Below are 18,325 nucleotides of genomic sequence, written 5' to 3'. Positions count from 1 at the left end.
ATTAAATATACATTTGTGTGTGCATGTATACTGAACAAAAATATAAATGCAACAATTTCAAAGATTTTACTGAGTTAGAGTTCATAAAAGGAAATCAGTCAATTGACAAATTCATTAGGCCCTAGTCTATGGATTTCACATGACTGGGAATACAGATATGCATCTATTGGTCACAGATACCTTAAAAATAAATTGGCCTCACAAAGGGCCTCAGGATCTCATCACCGTATTTTTGTGCATTCAAATTGCCATTGATAAAATGTATCATGACACTAGGCGAGACCCAAATGCAGACACAGGAGGCAGATGGTTGGAGTTAAAGATGTTTAATAAATCCAAAGGGAATAGACAAGAGAATGGTCGTGAGTCAGAGTCCAGGAGGTACAGAGTGGCAGGCAGGCTTGAGGTCAGGGCAGGCAGAATGGTCAGGCATGTGGGTACAAAGTCCAGAACAAGCAAGGGTCAAAACCAGGAGCACTAGAAAAAGGAGAAAAGGCAAAGCAGGAAACCGGGAAAACCGCTGGTAGGCTTGGACATATAAGACGCACTGGCACAGAGAGACAGGAAACACTGGGATAAATACACTGGGAAAACAAGCAACACCTGGAGGGGGTAGAGACAATAACGAGGGCAGGTGAAACAGATCAGGGTGTGACACAATTGTGTTTGTAACTTGCCCATACAATAACCCCACCGCCACCATTGTGTACTCTGTTTACAACGTTGAGATCAGCAAACCGCTCGCCCACACGACACCATACACGTTGTGAGGCCAGTTGGATATACTGCCAAATTCTCTAAAACAACATTGGAGGTGGCTTATGGGAGAGAAAATAGCATTAAATTCTCTGGCAGCAGTTCTGGTGGACATTCATGCAGTCAGCATGCTAATCTGTGTCATTGTGTTGTGTGACAAAACTGCACATTTTAGAGTAGCCTTTTCTTGTCCCCAGCACAAGGTGTTATGATCATGCTGTTTAATCAGCTTCTTGATATGCCACACCTATCAGGTGGATCGATTAACTTGGCAAAGGAGAAATGCTCACTAATAGGGATGTAAACAAATTTGTGCACATAAGTTGAGAGAAATACATGTTTTTGTGCAAATGGAACATTTCTGGGATCTATAATTTCAGCTCATGAAACATGAAATGAATGAAAGCGAGATGCAGAGTAAGATTGTGGCTCAATAGCTACACATCTCTTAGTATACAATCTAACCTGTCAGGCACAAACAAGGCTCCAAGGTCCCTGCTGGAGCTTACAGCCCATTATTGTTATCCTCTGCAGGAGTTAGGGGAGGCAACAATTTTATTACAGAAAGAGATCAAATAGATCTGTTTCACCCCCACTTTAGATTAGTTGACTAACAGTTAGTCACAGTTAGCTCTCCCATCATTTGTAACCTCCCAGACACACCCCAACGTTCAGTCCATGGGCCTTTATTAATGGAATTGCTTTACATGAACGTCAATGTGTTTCATTAGATAGTTACAGTATATGCCTATGCAACTGTATAGAATTAAATATATATTTTTAGAGTGACTAGCTTGTCAGTTTTGAATAAGTGGTACCACATGGGTGATCCATAAATCACAGTGACTACACCGTTCCGTTTTACTTTTCATGACATGATGGATTAGGAGAGTCCAATTGAAATACATGGAATAGCTGAGGGACCAATCAGAGTGCATGTTCTTAGAAAAATAGTTTCTGGATAGAACCAATAAGGGTTATAGTGCTTGCTGCATATATGACACCCCTAAAGGTTCTATATAGAACCGTTTTGTAGGGTTCTCTGATCAGAACCCCAAGGGTTCTTCTTCACTGAACAAAAATTGGTTCCATATAGATTGGATAAATTGTATTGTAGGCCTACTAAGGGGGTGGCTTAGCAAATTGCATCATGGGAGTAGTAGAAGAAGTAGATCAAATTTATGCTCAAGGTGTAAAATAAAGAAATAAGTTGGAAGAACAATCACAGAAAGTCAACATGACTCATTTATTGATGTTCCTAAGTTATTAAACCACATACAGTTGTGTGTAAGCTGTTAGGGTACATTCTAGGCTCCCTAAGGATGTAGGATATGTGGTTTTAAATTGCATCATGGAAGAACAATTATGCTCAAGGCCGACATAAGTAAGAGGATCCATTGCACTTTAAAGAAATACATTATTTAAGGTCTGTTCAAATCCTCCATCGGAAACGATGTCACTCCATAGCTATCAGAGTGTCAAATTGAAGATTAATGTGGCGTGTAGCTTAAATGCCACACATTTCAACAAGACAGGCAACAGTTCTTCCAGACAGCAGGGATGCAAACTAATCACCTTTCGGCTAAATTCGCCTTTTTGAATCCAAAATAAGTGTGCTATGTGCTTCGTGTAGATCCGATGAGAATAGTTTTGGGGGGGCTTTGTATAACGATGTGAAGAGGTACCTGACCGCAGAGACAGGGTTTGAGAATGTGATGAAGCGTACTTTTTGAGCTATAACATAAAAACAGCTGGCATTTGGAAAGTTTGGGGTGAGGGAGAAAGTGTGGTGGAACAAGTATTGTTAGCATGAGGTATCTTGCTAGCTGGATTGAATTCTCCGTTAGCTAGCCAGAGAAATGTTGAGCAACATTAGCCAACTTTAACTGATCAAATAATTTAGATCATGGTGTGAAACCAATTCGCTATAGTATTAACTGGTATACGACTCCTTGCCTTTCCTCAAGTTATAACTCGTTAGTTGCTTACTGGACCCTGGCAATCTGTGTGAAATGTTAACTAGCTAACGAACTCTCTATGAACTGATGTTTTTCCTCTAAAGTAACATTATGTGGTTAATTTTCTGAATGAGAGAATTAGGTGAAAATGAGGCGTTGCTTGTTAAAACAAGTGGATTCAGGGATGAAGTGGAGCTGGGCCTGGCTTAAACTGGATGCCACCATAGAGGTGAAACGAACACCACACACTTTCCCTATTTCTCCCTTTTTCAATACAGTGGATAAAAAGGGGTATGCCAGTTGTACTCTCTGCCTGAAAGAGGTCAATTATGCCAACAAAGGGTATCATGCTCTGCTGGCACATTGTAGAACAGATGTCAACAGCTTTTGTTGTGTTGAACTTGCCAGTAACGTAAGGTGACCAGGTTTCTGAAATGAAAACCGGGGACATTTCCAGTTTGGCGGTCAATATATAATTAAAATATCCAATGTTATTATCTATGAAATAAAAAAGGGGGACAATTCCAGTTTCATGTATTTAGTCTAACAGGCACACTGTGATAGACAGAGAAAACAACTACAGTGGGGCAAAAAAGTATTTAGTCAGCCACCAATTTTGCCTGTTACTCACTATGGTGTCACATTTTGTCCTAGCACATGTAAACTTTGGCTCATAAAGCTTCTGTGTCATTTGTGCTGTGCAGTCCATAGATCTGTAACTATGATTGTGTCACATATTGTGGTATGCAAAGACACCCTCCTGCACAGCTAAACCATATTCTTCTTGGGAAGGCTCTACCTTCTTGAAGAATGTGGTGACAGAGGACATACCAACACGGGCAATCAGAGAGGCTTTATGCTTTTTCGTCTGCTGATGTTCTACCACTGCCGTTCTTCTCTGGCTGCCAATTGAAAGAGAGGAATTCTATCGTCTTGACCGGAGCGTATAAATGGAAATTCTCTCGTTTTTCATAAAAAGTGCATTTCCGTTTCTTGGAAAGAGTCATTGTATCTCCTCTGTCTGCTCTTCTTCACTCTCCTTGTGTCACTCTTCTTACTCTTAACTTTTTCTTCTCCTCCAATCTTACTCCTCTTTTCTTCACTCGTCTTCCTTTCCTTCTCTTCACCTTTCCACCTCACTCTTCTACACTCTCCTTGCTTCACTATTTTTACTCCCTTCATTTTTCCTTCTCCTTCCTCTCCAATCTGTATTAATAAATAGCATACTATTAGATAAAATACTTTGGTTAACAGATTCCCATTGCTTGCCTCATGTTTGTATTTTATCTCAAAAACTTTGTTTGGAATAATAAATTGGCAGGCTCTGTAACCATATCTTTACCTTTCCTCCTGTCTCCTTCACTCTTCTTCCTATGTAGTCTTCCTCCTCTCCTTCCTCTCCACTGCTAATGTTATTTTCACACTACTTATTATAACGCCAAACCATTACAATTGTAATCTACAAAAATATTCGCAGAATTAATTGTGCATTCATTTAATATAATCATATTTTCAAAATAGCCCGTCTACTGCATGTTTACATGTGAACTTTTTTTAACCTAGCTACCATAACAGTAGCTGCTAACTTAGTCGTAGTCTAACTTAGTCTACATAGCAAACGTTAGCTAGCATAACCTATTTAAAACCTTATAGAGCAGATCATCTATCTATACAATAAATTGTGACATAACATCACTAGCTAGTATCTCAAACGATTACCTGACTTGAAAAGACGTTTGTGGTGATGTTGTGGATTCACTTGACACTTGCTAGCTTCTGGCCGAGTTTTCCACAGCAGTTTTCTCTAAATCTAGCGCGAGCAAGTAGTAAGTAGAAGAGGAAGAGTGAGTGAAGCTGCTATGGCGAGCAGCCCCCTCTGCTGGACAAAACAAGCACAACGCGATTGAGACGTCAACCGGTAGGCTCTGCTGCCTGGTCTTTCTTGCCAAGTAAAATATTTCACTTTGCAGTCTGTTTTTAACGCACAGTTTTAACGCACAGTTAAAAACGGGGACATTTCCGAGGACAGCTCCGGCCGCGGACAAGCCACCAAAAACGGGGACTGTCCCCAGGAAACGGGCAACACGTGTGAGTGAGGGGGTGCTATTACATTTTTTTACTCAGTGAACGTATTTTTGCACACATGTAGCCTGTCAACTATAGTGGGCACTATAATAGTGCAAAAATAGAATGCCTGTTTTTTCATTCTATTACTACTTTAAGATGGTTTTTTCCCAAGTGCAATATTTAGATGTGTGTGTGGTCACAAGTGTTCTATTATAAAGGCTGTCATGGCTCACTGCAATGTTAGTGTATTGTTTTTTTCTCAAGACTTGAGTGTCCTTTGCAGTAAAGTCTAGGCAACAAATAACATTGGATTGCTTTCTTTACATTTTTTAGCCTCGAGTTGGGTTCACATTAACCACTTTATTTTTCACACAGAGACTGATCATCTTTGTTGCTTAATTAGTTAACCTGCATTTCCCCCTAGCAGGGATTTTTTTGCATGTTTCAGTGCAAAAAAAAAAAAAGTCACCTTTTTGGGCCCTCACCAATTTGCATCCCGACAGGGAAGGCACTCATGTTAAAACAGATTGCATTCTCAATGTGTTATTCTCCAACATCAGATCCATTGCTCTGTCGTATAACAATATTCAACCTCTATATGTTTCCAAATTCTCATGCTTACTGTTCATCTCTTTAATAATTTATTAAACTTTGTTGTCGTAATTGGACCACTGTGGGTAATAAGAGACTATAAAGGGGCCATTACAATGTATTAGTTCTTTAAATCTGAGCAGTATCTGTCTAGCTACCCATTCCAGGAAAACAGAATCAATGAAAGGAACTGGTTTTGTAATTGTGACCCATTTTTATTTATTTTATTTAACCCTTATATTTTACCAGGTAAGTTGACTGAAAATACATTCTCATTTACAGCAACAAACTGGGGAATTGTTACAAGGGAGAGGAGGGGGGATGAATGAGCCAATTGTAAGCTGAGGATGATTAGGTGACCGTGATGGTATGAGGGCCAGATTGGGAATTTAGCCAGGACACCAGGGTTAACACCCCTACTCTCACGATAAGTGCCATGGGATCTTTAGTGACCACAGGGAGTCAGGACACTTGTTTAACGTCTCATCCGAAATACAGCACCCTACACAGGGCAATGTCCCCAATCACTGCCATGGGCCATTGGTGTTTTATTTAGACCAGAGGAAAGAGTGTCTCCTACTGGCCCTCCAACACCACTTCCAGCAGCATCTGTTCTCCCATCCAGGACCAGCTATGTTCCTTGTCTCACACTGTTGAATGCCCCATATGGTACTCTAATGCAACAATGGATGTCACAGATACACAAAAAAAACAGAGCATCCCAGTATTCACCAGAATGCATCTTGATAAAGTTAATTTACTCACTAATATCATGACACCGTTCAGAATTGAACGACAAAACCATGGTCCTTGTATCTATATGGATGCATGTGACCTTCCATGGTAGTTGTACCGACTGTCTCTCTTCTGTCCAGGGTGCAGGTGGAGTTCTATGTGAATGAAAACACCTTCAAGGAGAGGCTCAAGCTGTTCTTCATCAAAAACCAAAGGTCAAGTAAGTAGATTACAGCACAGATGTACAGTACTGTCACAAAATAACAAGGAAGTCAGACACCTGGAAACGAGAAGGATAATAACTTTAATCTAAGTGATAAGGTGCATTGCATATCCAATTTCAGCTCCAGTCAGGGTTTTCAATTAGTTGTCGTGACTCATGGTGCTGTATCTACACACCATGTAAGTGTGAAAGGAGGACAATACTTTATTTTTTTTGTTGAGGGAGAGGGTATTATCATTTCTGATTAGGACATAAGGCAGTGGTACAGTAGGCTTTCTAAAATGGACATATCTGTCCAACTTGCCATGCACAATGTGTGTGTTAGACATCAGTCTTCGGTCTGTGTATGTGTGTGGTTGCAGTATGTTGTTACTGTTTGCAATGTTTAGTCCTTATCTCTGAGCAACTTCCCATCCGTTATAGAAAAAAGCATCAGGGCCAAATACAAATGTCATGCAAATCCAACCTGTATAGAGCCTACTGCTGAGCCAGGAAGCTGTTTACAATGATTGTTTTTGGCCTGTTCAGTTTAGAACCATTGTGAAGCTTTGATGTTGTCACTGTGTCCCCTGGTGAGTTTATATTAAAAGGAGATTCAATGGCAGGCAGGCTTGGATGAATGAAAAGTGAACATTGTCTTTGTGAAGCAACTAGCACCATCCTATGACTTACATGTGTATCTGCAGCCAGGCAAGGTGTGTGTGTGTTCAGCCTTGCGCAAACACAGTGTTGTTGTAATGATTTTACTGTCACCTTACTCTGGGTTGTGTTTTCTTCCCCAATTATCAGAATAATTCATCCTCTATTCCACTGCTTTATATACCTGCCACATCATACAAGCATTCAAGCATGACCTCCCCCTACTTCAAAGCAGTGACACCTGTGCTGTGTTGTTGCTGGGAGCTGTGTGTGATAAAGATGAGTCGGGGTAAATCAGTTGTGAAGGCTTGCCAGACCAGCATGAAGCCGTGTTAGTCATGGCTCTGTGCATGTACGTATATTGTCACTTTAGACTGGTCAGTGAGAGAGAGCAGAAAGCACATCCTGGGCACTTAGACAGATAGGGTTCAGGGGAGGAGTGATGTCCGGTAGGGTAGAATCACTGCCTCTGTCCGTAGACAGATATAATCACTTTTTTCTGGCCAGAGACAGACAGAGAAGCAAACAGACGGGCAGCACTCTAACAGGTTCAGGTGAGAGATTATACATCTGTCAGGTAGAATCATTTTAAAACATTCGGAAATCTGTAAAGCGTAGTCGAAATAAAAATAAATAATAACTGTTCTTGATCATTCAGAATGCCGCAAATGCACATGGCAGAAGTAAGTAACAGAGGACTGGCTGCTTTTCTCTGTAGTTTTTGGCTAAAAGCAACAATGAAAGACGAGTCATATTTTTGCCATGATAGAACTGATTCTGACTGGAAGTCTAAATGTGCAGCATTAGCTCAGCATGGTTATAAAAATATAATCTATTTGATTAAGTATTTCAAATGTCATGGTAGGTAACAATGTCACAAGGATAATATCATTTAATTTATAATAAATATTTCTACCGTTTTTGTTCTCCGAAAATGAACACTCACTCAAGTAATCGAATACTAATGTCCACTTGGCTATCCGGATATTCGATTAAATGTCCCCACCTCTTATTTCATTGGCCCAGGATGAGGTCAGTTTACGAGTTAAAAACGCATTTCCTTAACTAGTATATCCCTATACTAATGTCTTGCATTACAAAAACTTTACTGCAAACATCATCCAGATTTATTAATATACAGTAGCCCGGATTAAGCATATTTGTTTTTTAATAGGTGATAAATCAGCACAAATTCAGTTACTCTTTACCATAATTAGTTATTAGGCTTGATTTGACCTTTGTCAGCTATAATCGTTTAATTCCCTCTTGGAAACAGGTGAACAGATTTGCTCCCAATGCAATTACTTAGTAAATCTGGCCTTTAGTGTTATATTGTGTTTGCTCCCCTGCAGGCCTGAGGATCCGTCTGTTTAACTTCTCCTTGAAGCTGTTGACGTGTGCCCTTTACGTCATCAGAGTGGCTCTGGACGACCCTGAACAGGTCACTGGAGTATGGTGAGACCCCTACAATTGCTTTTATCTCTTACTAGAGTCTTGCTATTTCACCTCTTACTAGTGACTCACCATGTATGCTAAACTGTGATTTGTCATTTAGCTGGTGAATACAGACTTGTGTGGGTGCTTGGAGACCGAATACATTCGTACTTTACTGATTATGTATTTTATTCCTATTGATTGATAAATGTGGTATTCATCCATGTGATTCAGAGAATATAACTTTTACCCAGTTGAAAAGAGAACTATTTGGTCCAGATAAAAAAGATTCAGAGTTTCTATGACTCTGAAATGAGTTTTTTATTTGTGAGTGTGAGACACAAAGCCTGAAAGAGCAGCGTTGGTGATGGGGCAGCCTTTCTCTCAGTCTTAGTGTAGTGATGTGGAAGCAGGATATGTTTGTTTGTGTATCCCGCCGCCAGAAGCTCTTAAAGACATAGTCCCTCTGTCATCACCATGGCAGCATACAGTACTGAGTGAGTGATGGTGACTATTACCCACAGGGTAGATTTTTCACCACACACACACACTCTGAATGACTTCCTTCCCCCCACCTTTCCTATGCATTTCATTTGCAGTGTCAACTGTCAGAATAGAACAAGCACAGCCACAGCAGAATCCACAGAAATCACAGAAATCAACTGGTAAGTTATGAGGGTCACTGCACATTGACTTGACCCTGGGCTTTGAATGTGTTTTGGATTGTAATGTGCTCAGCTAATTCCATAGCTATCAGGTGGTGTTTTGGAATTATTATTGTCTAACCCATATGGTGTATTTATAGCCTACTCAATAATATTGTTTTGTCTTGTGAAAGGGAGAATTCATTTAGTCTAATAATAAATATACAGTACATACTGTATAATCAATAAGGTTATTTTGTTTTGTTAAAGGGAGTTGATTTTCTGGGTGAACAGAAGGGTTCCTGTCTGGGCAATACAGGTAAGAGGAGACTGATAGTCACAAACATAGCTTCGATTTTGTTAAAACTGACTTCTCATGTTTTTCATTTAACAATAGCCACACAATCACTCTGGGCCGAACCCATATGCGTACATGTCCCTGTGAATCTCCCATTGACACCAATGTAGGATTTCACGCAGATTTCAACATCCCGTACTCTCTATGCCTTTTCAAACCTTTTGGAATTTTGACCTTACCAAGAGGCATCCTTATTGGTACTGTAGTCCCAACTAAAACGTAGCATCTTAACACACAGCATTTAAACTGAAAACATTTTACAGCCGGAATGTTTTTAGAACAGGAACGACTTTACAACACATCTCTCTCAGGTAGTGGATTGCCTGGGCGCCTCGGTTAGATTGCAGCCCTGGTTAATACGTTTCTTCTGTCCGTGCTGCACCAGGTGACCGTGGCCTTAATCAGTTTCCTGGAGGCGATGCTCCTCACGTATCTCAGCTACAAGGTAAGCCACCTCAGCTGTACTCCGTCAGGGTCGTATGAGCTAGAAGGAAGTGACTCCATTGAGCAGTCCTGGAGGCACGCCTGTGTGAGATTGCATTAAATTGGTGAACTTTCTGGCAACGTTTTTGCAGCGACCAGTGTGAATGCACCTTCACTTAGCTCTAACCTGGGTCAGAAGAACAGATAATGAATATGCTATCCCATTGAACAAAGTTCTGGAATCCAAATGAATAAAAGATTAGGTGTCCATCCTACATTGATTTTATTTCCTCAAATGGCCCATTAATTAAAGTGCCACAGTGCTATGTCTCTTTGATGAATTAGGTGAAGTTTGATCTACTTCAGGAGGACAAAGTAGATTGGGTTTAGTTTTAGTTTGTTTTGGCAGATAGATACCATCCCCAATTGTTTTAATGAATCCTTGTATTATAATAAGTTGTGAGGGCTTGTCATTACTAAATAGTCATAGTTATTTTCTCATTCGTGGCGGCAGGTAGCCTAGTGGTTAGAGCGTTGGGCTAGTAACCGAAAGGTTGCTGGATTGTATCCCCGAGCTGACAAGGTAAACATCTGTTGTTCTGCCCCTGAACAAGGCAGTTAACCCACTGTTCTCCGGTAGGCCGTCATTGTCAATAAGAATTTGTTCTTAAATGACTTGACTAGTTAAATAAAATATAATAGTTCTGATCTGGTCACTATTACTGTAATTAATACACAGCCTTGGCTTACACTGCATTGATCCTGTTTCTTTGTTTCAGGGGAACATCTGGGAGCAGATGTTCCAGATCTCCTTCATCCTGGAGATGATTAATACCGTGCCATTTATAATTACTGTGAGTCTTCTTCCACCTGATCTCACACACACACGCGCGCATGCACACACACGCACTATATTCCACAAGCAAACGAGGCCCATTAGCAAACATATGACTTTTTGCAATGTTTATGGTGTCGATTTCAGGCTCTCAAGACTTAGGAGTATGGTAACACAAGACTATGAGTATCGAAACTTGATGATGGGAGCATAGGCCTACACTGTATATGTGCATATTGCCCTAGGCTCGAGTATTCACTCATTCAATTGTCTTTTCAGATCTTCTGGCCTCCGTTGAGAAACATCTTCATCCCAGTGTTTCTCAACTGCTGGTTAGCCAAGTGTGCCCTGGAGAATATGATTGTGAGTATATGCTATAACCATAACGCAGCAGGCAAAACTGGACAAAACTAGTTGCAATGACGTCATTTCAACCAGTTTCGCTCGCGGAGAATACATGTAACGATGTACGCTGAGAGTCGGGAAGCAAGTTCAGGGAGTGAATACGTTTAATTAATAAATGAACAAAACAAGAAACACAAACGGCGCACTGACATGAAACAGCAACAATGACGACTAGGGAAGAAACGAAAGGGAGTGACATATAAAGGGCAGGTAATCAAGGAGGTGATGGAGTCCAGGTGAGTGTCATTATGCGCGTAACGATGGTGACAGGTGTGCTCCCTAACGAGCAGCCTGGTGACCTAGAGGCCGGAGAGGGAGCACACATGACAATACATGTTTTTTTTAATCAAAATTAATCAGTTCTAAGAGATTATATACAGTAGTCTACCAGTAAAATAGCCAAACTCTGTCTGCATTATGTGGGAAGACAGTCCAAAGCAGTGGTGGGTAGAAATTCCCTAGTTATAAAAAGTCAAAAGACACCCAGTTCCTATTTGTATTGAGTAAAGCAAACCGTCAATGAGTGTAGATTTGAGGCAGCGCCAGCGGCATCTCTCTGTGGGCAGATGGTTAGGTCCTGGGCCAAGGAGATCAGTGCTGTGAGAGAGAACAGAGAACAGATCCAGCCTAGAGAGGTTGGAGGGAAGTAGCTAGTCAGACAGGCAGAAACATTAACACGTAATGAAGGGACGTGGTGAGTAGGTAGCTTGAAGAGATTGGAGGGGAGATGGTGGGTAGCAAATCAGACAGGCAGAAACATTAACAAGGTGTGACATGGACTGCATGCCCACTGGTACATCTGAGGAAAGGTTGTGTTTATTGAATGGTTGCATCAGTATCAAAGTAACCAGATAAAATGAAAAAATGGGGTCCCCAGAAATTCTAGCAGAAAAAATGGGATGCCCGCTGAAAATGTTTAAATACCACTGGCGTAGATAGATAGGCAGACAGACTGGCTGACCAGCAGACCAATTGACTGACCAACCGATTTAATAGTCTCACTGTCTTCCTCCTTCCCACTCTCCCTCTACCCCTCTTTCTCCTCAGAACGATCTCCATCGTGCCATCCAGAGGACCCACTCTGCCATGTTCAACCAGGTCCTCATACTTATCTGCACCCTTCTCTGTCTGGTCTTCACTGGGTATGTGCCACCTGATCCCAGACCCCTTTCCCTTGAAACTCCATGGATCTGGCACCATGGGCAGCATCTCATTCCACAAACATGTTCCCTCCCATCTGTCCATTCCCACACACAGATCTGATAGAATCTGGTTAGGTGTAAGAAACATTGAAAAAAGGAGGTGAAGCTGTTAAAATGGGCCAAACTGGTTGTAATGCCCACTAACATAGTTTGCTCTTGCCCAGTTGTGCCAGATCTGTGAAGGGGACTAACAAGAGCAGATCGGAGAGGAGGAAACAACTTTGTGGGATGAAATGCAGCCCCTGATCTTAGCCACTCATCCCTGAAGCTCTATGAGACCTTCTCCTCTCCTCCTACCTCTGTCATCTTGGCATGCCATTATCCAACACAGAGAACTAACTGAGGACGTCAGGCAGAACAGACAGCAGAATCAATGGTGTCATTCTCACTGATTACACAGATCAGAGCAGAAGTGTTATGGTGCATCGATTGTGGGGAAAGTAGGATTTTGATCCTTAATCTGCCAGGCTGAATTTCAATGTAGATGTATGCCAAAGCCTCTGTTGAAATATTATCGGAAATGAGTAGGTCATATTGGCTCATCACCCTATTATCATTACATGATAGTGTAATTCACCTTTCTCTTTGTTAATTCAACGGGTCTATATTTTCCTCATGCATAGCCTAGTTCCAGAGTTATAGTGGTTCTCCATAATACAGATTCAGAAACGTACAACATTGAGCATTGAGCATCTATGCTCGCAAGACTACCTCGTGCAAAATGTTTCCCCCTAAATGTGAAATCCCTCTCCTCCTTCCAGGGCATGTGGTATCCAGCATCTAGAGAGGGCCGGAAAGAACCTGACTCTGTTCAACTCTCTGTATTTCTGCATCGTCACCTTCTCTACGGTGGGCTATGGTGACGTCACACCTCATATCTGGCCTTCTCAGCTGCTGGTGGTCATTCTCATTTGTGTGGCCCTTGTGGTGCTCCCACTACAGGTATGAGACTAAATATAACAGAGCTTATACAATGGTAAAATAGCCTGTGTGGCCCCAGATGTTTTTTGAAAGATAATTGAGGCTGTAAATGATTTCCCATAATGTTTCCTGGATTGACTGTTGATTGTTCTCAAACACTGTATCACAACATTTGATTTAAGAAGTACCTGATCAGAGCTGTTTGGAAATGATAGCTGTATACCCATAGTAGTAACCATAAAGTAACATCCTCAATGCTAAGACGGCTTGAACAAACATCATGACCTAGAACAAAAAAGAAACAGACGTAGTTGCATCTGGTGTAAAAACTTAACTTAACCTCCTTGTCATACTCTGACCTCATGCACTGTCCATCTGTTTTTGGAACTCAGAAATGAGAACACATTTGACATTTGAGTGATTTATCAGTTATTGCAATCACTAACTGTTTAAGACACTCTTTGAAGAGGTAGGGTTTCAGGTGCTTTCAGAGGATGGGCAGGGACTCTGCTGTCCTAGCTTCAGGGGGAAAGTTGGTTCCACAATTGGGGTGACATATCAGAGAAGAGCTTGGACTGGGTTAAGCAGGAGCTGGTGAGAGGGCCAAGAGACCAGAGGTGGCAGAACAGAGTGCTGCTGGGGTGTAGGGTTTGAGCATAGCCTGAAGGTTGGGTGTGGCAGTTCCGCTTGCTGCTCTGTAGGCAAGCACCATGGTCTTGTAGTGGATGCGAGCTTCGAGTGGATGCGAGCTTCGACTGGAAGCCAGTTGAGTGTGCAGACGAATGGGGTACATGGTAGAACTTGGGAAGGTTGAAAACCAGGCGGGCTGCAGCGTTCTGGATAAGTTGCAGGGGTTTGATGGCACAAGCGGAAGGCCCAACCAACAGTGAGTTGCAGTAGTCCAGACAGGAGATGACAAGTGCCTGGATTAGGACCTGCGCTGCTTCCTATGTGAAGTATACCTAAAATGGCACGGGAAAAAATGGCAGCAGTTTTACGGGCGCCTAACCAATTTGCTATTGTGTTTTTTCTTGCGTTATTTGTAACTTATTTTGTACATAATGTTTCTACCACCATATCTTATGGCAAAAAAGAGCTTCTGGATATCAAGACAGCGATCACTCACCTCGGATTAGACAAAGATTATTTTAACAAGCATGACGCACAGGATTTACTTCGAACACCCGACAAGGCCAACATCTCCATCATTGGCAAGCGAAAGAGACGCAGGTACAGAGGACACGGAACGGGGTACCCCGTAAGGATCCACAGACAGCGAGTGGGAAAGCTGCCTTTACCGTCAATATTACTTGCCAACGTGCATTCACTGGACAATAAATTAGACGAGGTACGATCACAAATATGCTACCAAGGGGACTTCAGAAACTGTAACATCTTATGTTTCACGGAATCGTGGCTGAATGATGACATGAATATTCAGCTAGCGGGTTATACGCTGCACTGGCAAGATAGAACAGCACACTCCGGAAAGACGCGGTCTGTGCATATTTGGTGCATGACTTCTAAGGAAGTCTCTAGATTTTGCTCACCTGAAGTAGAGTATCTTATGATAAACTGTAGACCACACTATTTGCCAAGAGAGCTTTCATCCATACTTTTTGTGGCTGTTTATTTACCACCACAGACAGATGCTGGCACTAAAACTGCACTCAGTCAGCTGTATAAGTAAGTAAATAATCAAACAAGAAATCGCTCACCCAGAGGCGGTACTCCTAGTGGCCGGGGATTTTAATGCAGGGAAACTTATATCAGTTTTACCTCATTTCTATCAACATGTTACATGCGCAAACAGAGGGGAAAAAATTCTAGATCACCTGTACTCCACACACTGAGACGCATACAAAGCTTTCCCTCGCCCTCCATTTGGTCAATCTAACCACAATTCTATCCTCCTGATACCTGCGTACAAGCAAAAATTAAAACAGGAAGCACCAGTGACTCAGTCTATAAAAAAGTGGTCAGATGAAGCAGATGCTAAACTACAGGACTGTTTTGCTATCACAGACTGGAACATGTTCCGGGATTCTTCCGATGGCATTGAGGAGTACACCACATCAGTCACTGGCTTTGTCAATAAGTGCATCGAGGATGTCATCCCCACAGTGACTGTACGTACATACCCCAACCAGAAGCCATGGATTACAGGCAACATTTGCACTGAGCTAAAGGGTAGAGCTGCCGCTTTCAAGGTGTGGGACTCTAACCCGGAAGCTTAGAAGAAATCCTGCTATGACCTCCGACGAACCATCAAACAGGCAAAGAGCCAATACAGGGCTAAGATTGAATCGTACTACACCGGCTCCGATGCTCGTCTTATGTGGCAGGGCTTGCAAACTATTACAGACAACAAAGGAAAACACAGACGTGAGCTGCCCAGTGACGAGCTTACCAGATGACCTAAATCACTTCTATGCTCACTTCAAGGCAAGCAACCCTGAGGCATGCATGAGAGCATCAGCTGTCCCAGACGACTGTGTGATCACGCTCTCCGTAGCCGATGTGAGTAAGACCTTTAAACAGGTCAACATTCACAAGGCTGCAGGGCCAGATGGATTACCAGGACATGTACTCAGGGCATGTGCTGACGAACTGGAAGGTGTCTTCACTGACATTTTCAATATGTCACTGATTGAGTCTGTAGTACCAACATTTTTCAAGCATAGCCCCTGTGCCCAAGAACACTAAGGCAACCTGCCTAAATAACTACAGACCCGTAGCACTCACGTCCGTAGCAATGAAGTGCTTTGAAAGGCTGGTAATGGCTCACATTATCCCAGAAACCCTTGACCCACTCCAATTTGCATACCGCCCCAACAGATCCACAGATGATGCAATCTCTATTGCACTCCACACTGCCCTTTCCCACCTGGACAAAAGGAACACCTACGTGAGAAAGCTATTCATTAACTACAGCTCAGCGTTCAACACCATAGTGCCCTCAAAGTTCATCACTAAGCTAAGGACCCTGGGACTAACCACCTCCCTCTGCAACTGGATCCTGGACTTCCTGACGAGCCACCCCCAGGTGGTGAGGTTAGGTAGCAACACATCTGCAACGCTGATCCTCAACACTGGAGCCCCTCAGGGGTGTGTGCTCAGTGTTGAAAGCAGTGGATAGATCTAGGAGGATGAGAACAGAGGAGCGAGAGAGTCAGCTGTGGCAGTGTGGAGAGCCTCCGTGACACAGAGGAGAGCAGTCTGGGTTGAGTGACCCATCTTGAAGCTGGTTAGGGTCAAGACACTTGTTCTGAGAGCGATAACGAGAGAGTTGATCAGAGACCGCACCCTCAAGAGTTATGGAAAGAAACGAAAGAAGAACTTCACAGAGCAGCAACCCTCCTCATAAATTATTTTGATATGTTGCCAAAATCCCCACAGTATACATTAGCTAATGAATAGAATCCATAGAAATCCATTTCATGAACTTCACTTCTGCATCAGCATTTTAACTTCTCACTCTGTCACCATCCAAAAGCACATCATTAAGTGTATTACTTACAGTAGCGTACAGCAGGTTTTTGTAACCCCGTGTGTGTGTGTGTGTGTCAGTTTGAGGAGTTGGCCTATCTGTGGATGGAGCGTCAGAAGTCAGGAGGGAACTACAGCAGACACCGGGCCCAGACAGAGAAACATGCGGTCCTGTGCGTCAGCTCTCTGAAGATAGACTTGCTCATGGACTTCCTCAACGAGTTCTACGCTCATCCTAGATTACAGGTAGGTCTACGGGAATAGAGGAAGGCCTTGTTATTTGGTGTGTACTCCAAAGACCGAGCTAAAGGACGGCGCTCAATAGTTCCGTTTTATTTTTGTCACCCCTGTCATGTGTGAAAATGCAAACATTCAGTCTAGATGTCAGGTGTCTAACAGGTATCTACCCTGCTCTCCTGCAGGACTACTATGTGGTGATCCTGTGTCCTACAGAGATGGACATCCAGGTGCGTCGTATCCTCCAGATCCCCCTGTGGTCCCAGAGGGTCATCTATCTCCAGGGCTCAGCACTCAAAGACACAGACCTCATGAGGGCCAAGTGAGTGACCCACGGGGTTGTGGGAGAGTCTCAATGGGGGAGAAGGGCAGCGTTGGGCCCAATGCTGTGGTGCGTTATAGGTACAAATGTCACGTCTCTCGGTCAGCTCCATACCATAGCATTTCTATTTGCAATGATAAGGGGAAGCAAGGGGGATCAGAAAAGTTAATGACACCATCAGTTGAGGTCCCAGAGGTCGGCTGTGGTTACCTCAGATAAGGACCAACCTCTCATGAACCTGTTATTGAGTCCTCATACTTACTGGCTGATAGGCTTTCTGATCTCAGATATTAGTCAAGCGTCTGTGAGTGAGTCTGTGTACCTTGTGGTGCTGGCAGATGTGAGAACAGTGAAGTCAGGAAAATGGCGGCCGACGGTATTCATTTAGTTGGCTGTCCTCTCCTAGTACAGTATGTCAGTGTAATGGGATTTCTCACTACTGCTCATCCTCGTCATAACAGCCAAGTTCATGAGCATCAGCACACATTTTTGCCTGGGTATATCACACCATAACGTGTTGGCAGTGGCTCGGGCTGACCTGTCAATCACACAATACAGGCATCCTTTGATATATGCAGCTGTTCTAATGTATTGCTCCAGTTTTTATTGTGGCCATAAAGTGGATGTTATGGAATGGTGGTTTGAGTTGTGGTAATACTGCTGGTCCCCTTGAGGGAAAACTGGGATGGAGTGAAATTTACCCTCTATCAACTGCAGCGCTGCCTGGCCATTCAGTGAAAACTGAGTCATAATTCCAGCAGCTCATCCCTCCGCTCTGCCCTTTTCACACATGAAATGACTCAGGATGATACAGAAATGGTACAGTTCACATTACAACAACATGGTGCTGTTAGCCTATTAGCTTTTCTCACAGGTAGTTCTCGCTAATATTACCTGTCTGAAGCTTCCTTGGCTTGGTGTGTGTGTGTGTGTGTGTGTGTGTGTGTGTGTGTGTGTGTGTGTGTGTGTTTCTGTTAATACAGTGTGTTTCCTACAGGATGGATGATGCAGAAGCCTGTTTTATCCTGAGCAGTAGGAACGAGGTGGACCGCACTGCTGCTGTAAGTTCATTATCAGATGCATGAC

General features: G+C 42.7%; 1 protein-coding gene across 4 annotated transcripts in view; it reads left to right on the top strand.

The window, feature by feature from the left end:
* The window catches only part of LOC110525997 (potassium channel subfamily T member 1), a 74,611-nt gene that overhangs the window by 18,951 nt on the left and 37,335 nt on the right, over positions 1–18,325 (top strand). For all 4 annotated transcript variants that reach the window (XM_021606562.2, XM_021606563.2, XM_021606567.2 and 1 more), the window contains exons 3-14: positions 6,248–6,327; positions 8,322–8,424; positions 9,003–9,068; positions 9,318–9,366; positions 9,791–9,850; positions 10,608–10,682; positions 10,943–11,026; positions 12,116–12,210; positions 13,032–13,212; positions 16,762–16,926; positions 17,103–17,239; positions 18,237–18,300. In XM_021606562.2, the coding sequence (XP_021462237.1) occupies positions 6,248–6,327; positions 8,322–8,424; positions 9,003–9,068; positions 9,318–9,366; positions 9,791–9,850; positions 10,608–10,682; positions 10,943–11,026; positions 12,116–12,210; positions 13,032–13,212; positions 16,762–16,926; positions 17,103–17,239; positions 18,237–18,300 (1,159 nt within the window). The remainder of the gene's footprint in view (positions 1–6,247; positions 6,328–8,321; positions 8,425–9,002; positions 9,069–9,317; positions 9,367–9,790; positions 9,851–10,607; positions 10,683–10,942; positions 11,027–12,115; positions 12,211–13,031; positions 13,213–16,761; positions 16,927–17,102; positions 17,240–18,236; positions 18,301–18,325) is intronic.

This window comes from Oncorhynchus mykiss, chromosome 6, assembly GCF_013265735.2.
Source record: "Oncorhynchus mykiss isolate Arlee chromosome 6, USDA_OmykA_1.1, whole genome shotgun sequence".
Classification (NCBI taxonomy): Eukaryota; Metazoa; Chordata; class Actinopteri; order Salmoniformes; family Salmonidae; genus Oncorhynchus; species Oncorhynchus mykiss.
Note: the sequence above shows the minus strand (reverse complement) of the source record. Positions and strands in the feature narration are given on the sequence as shown.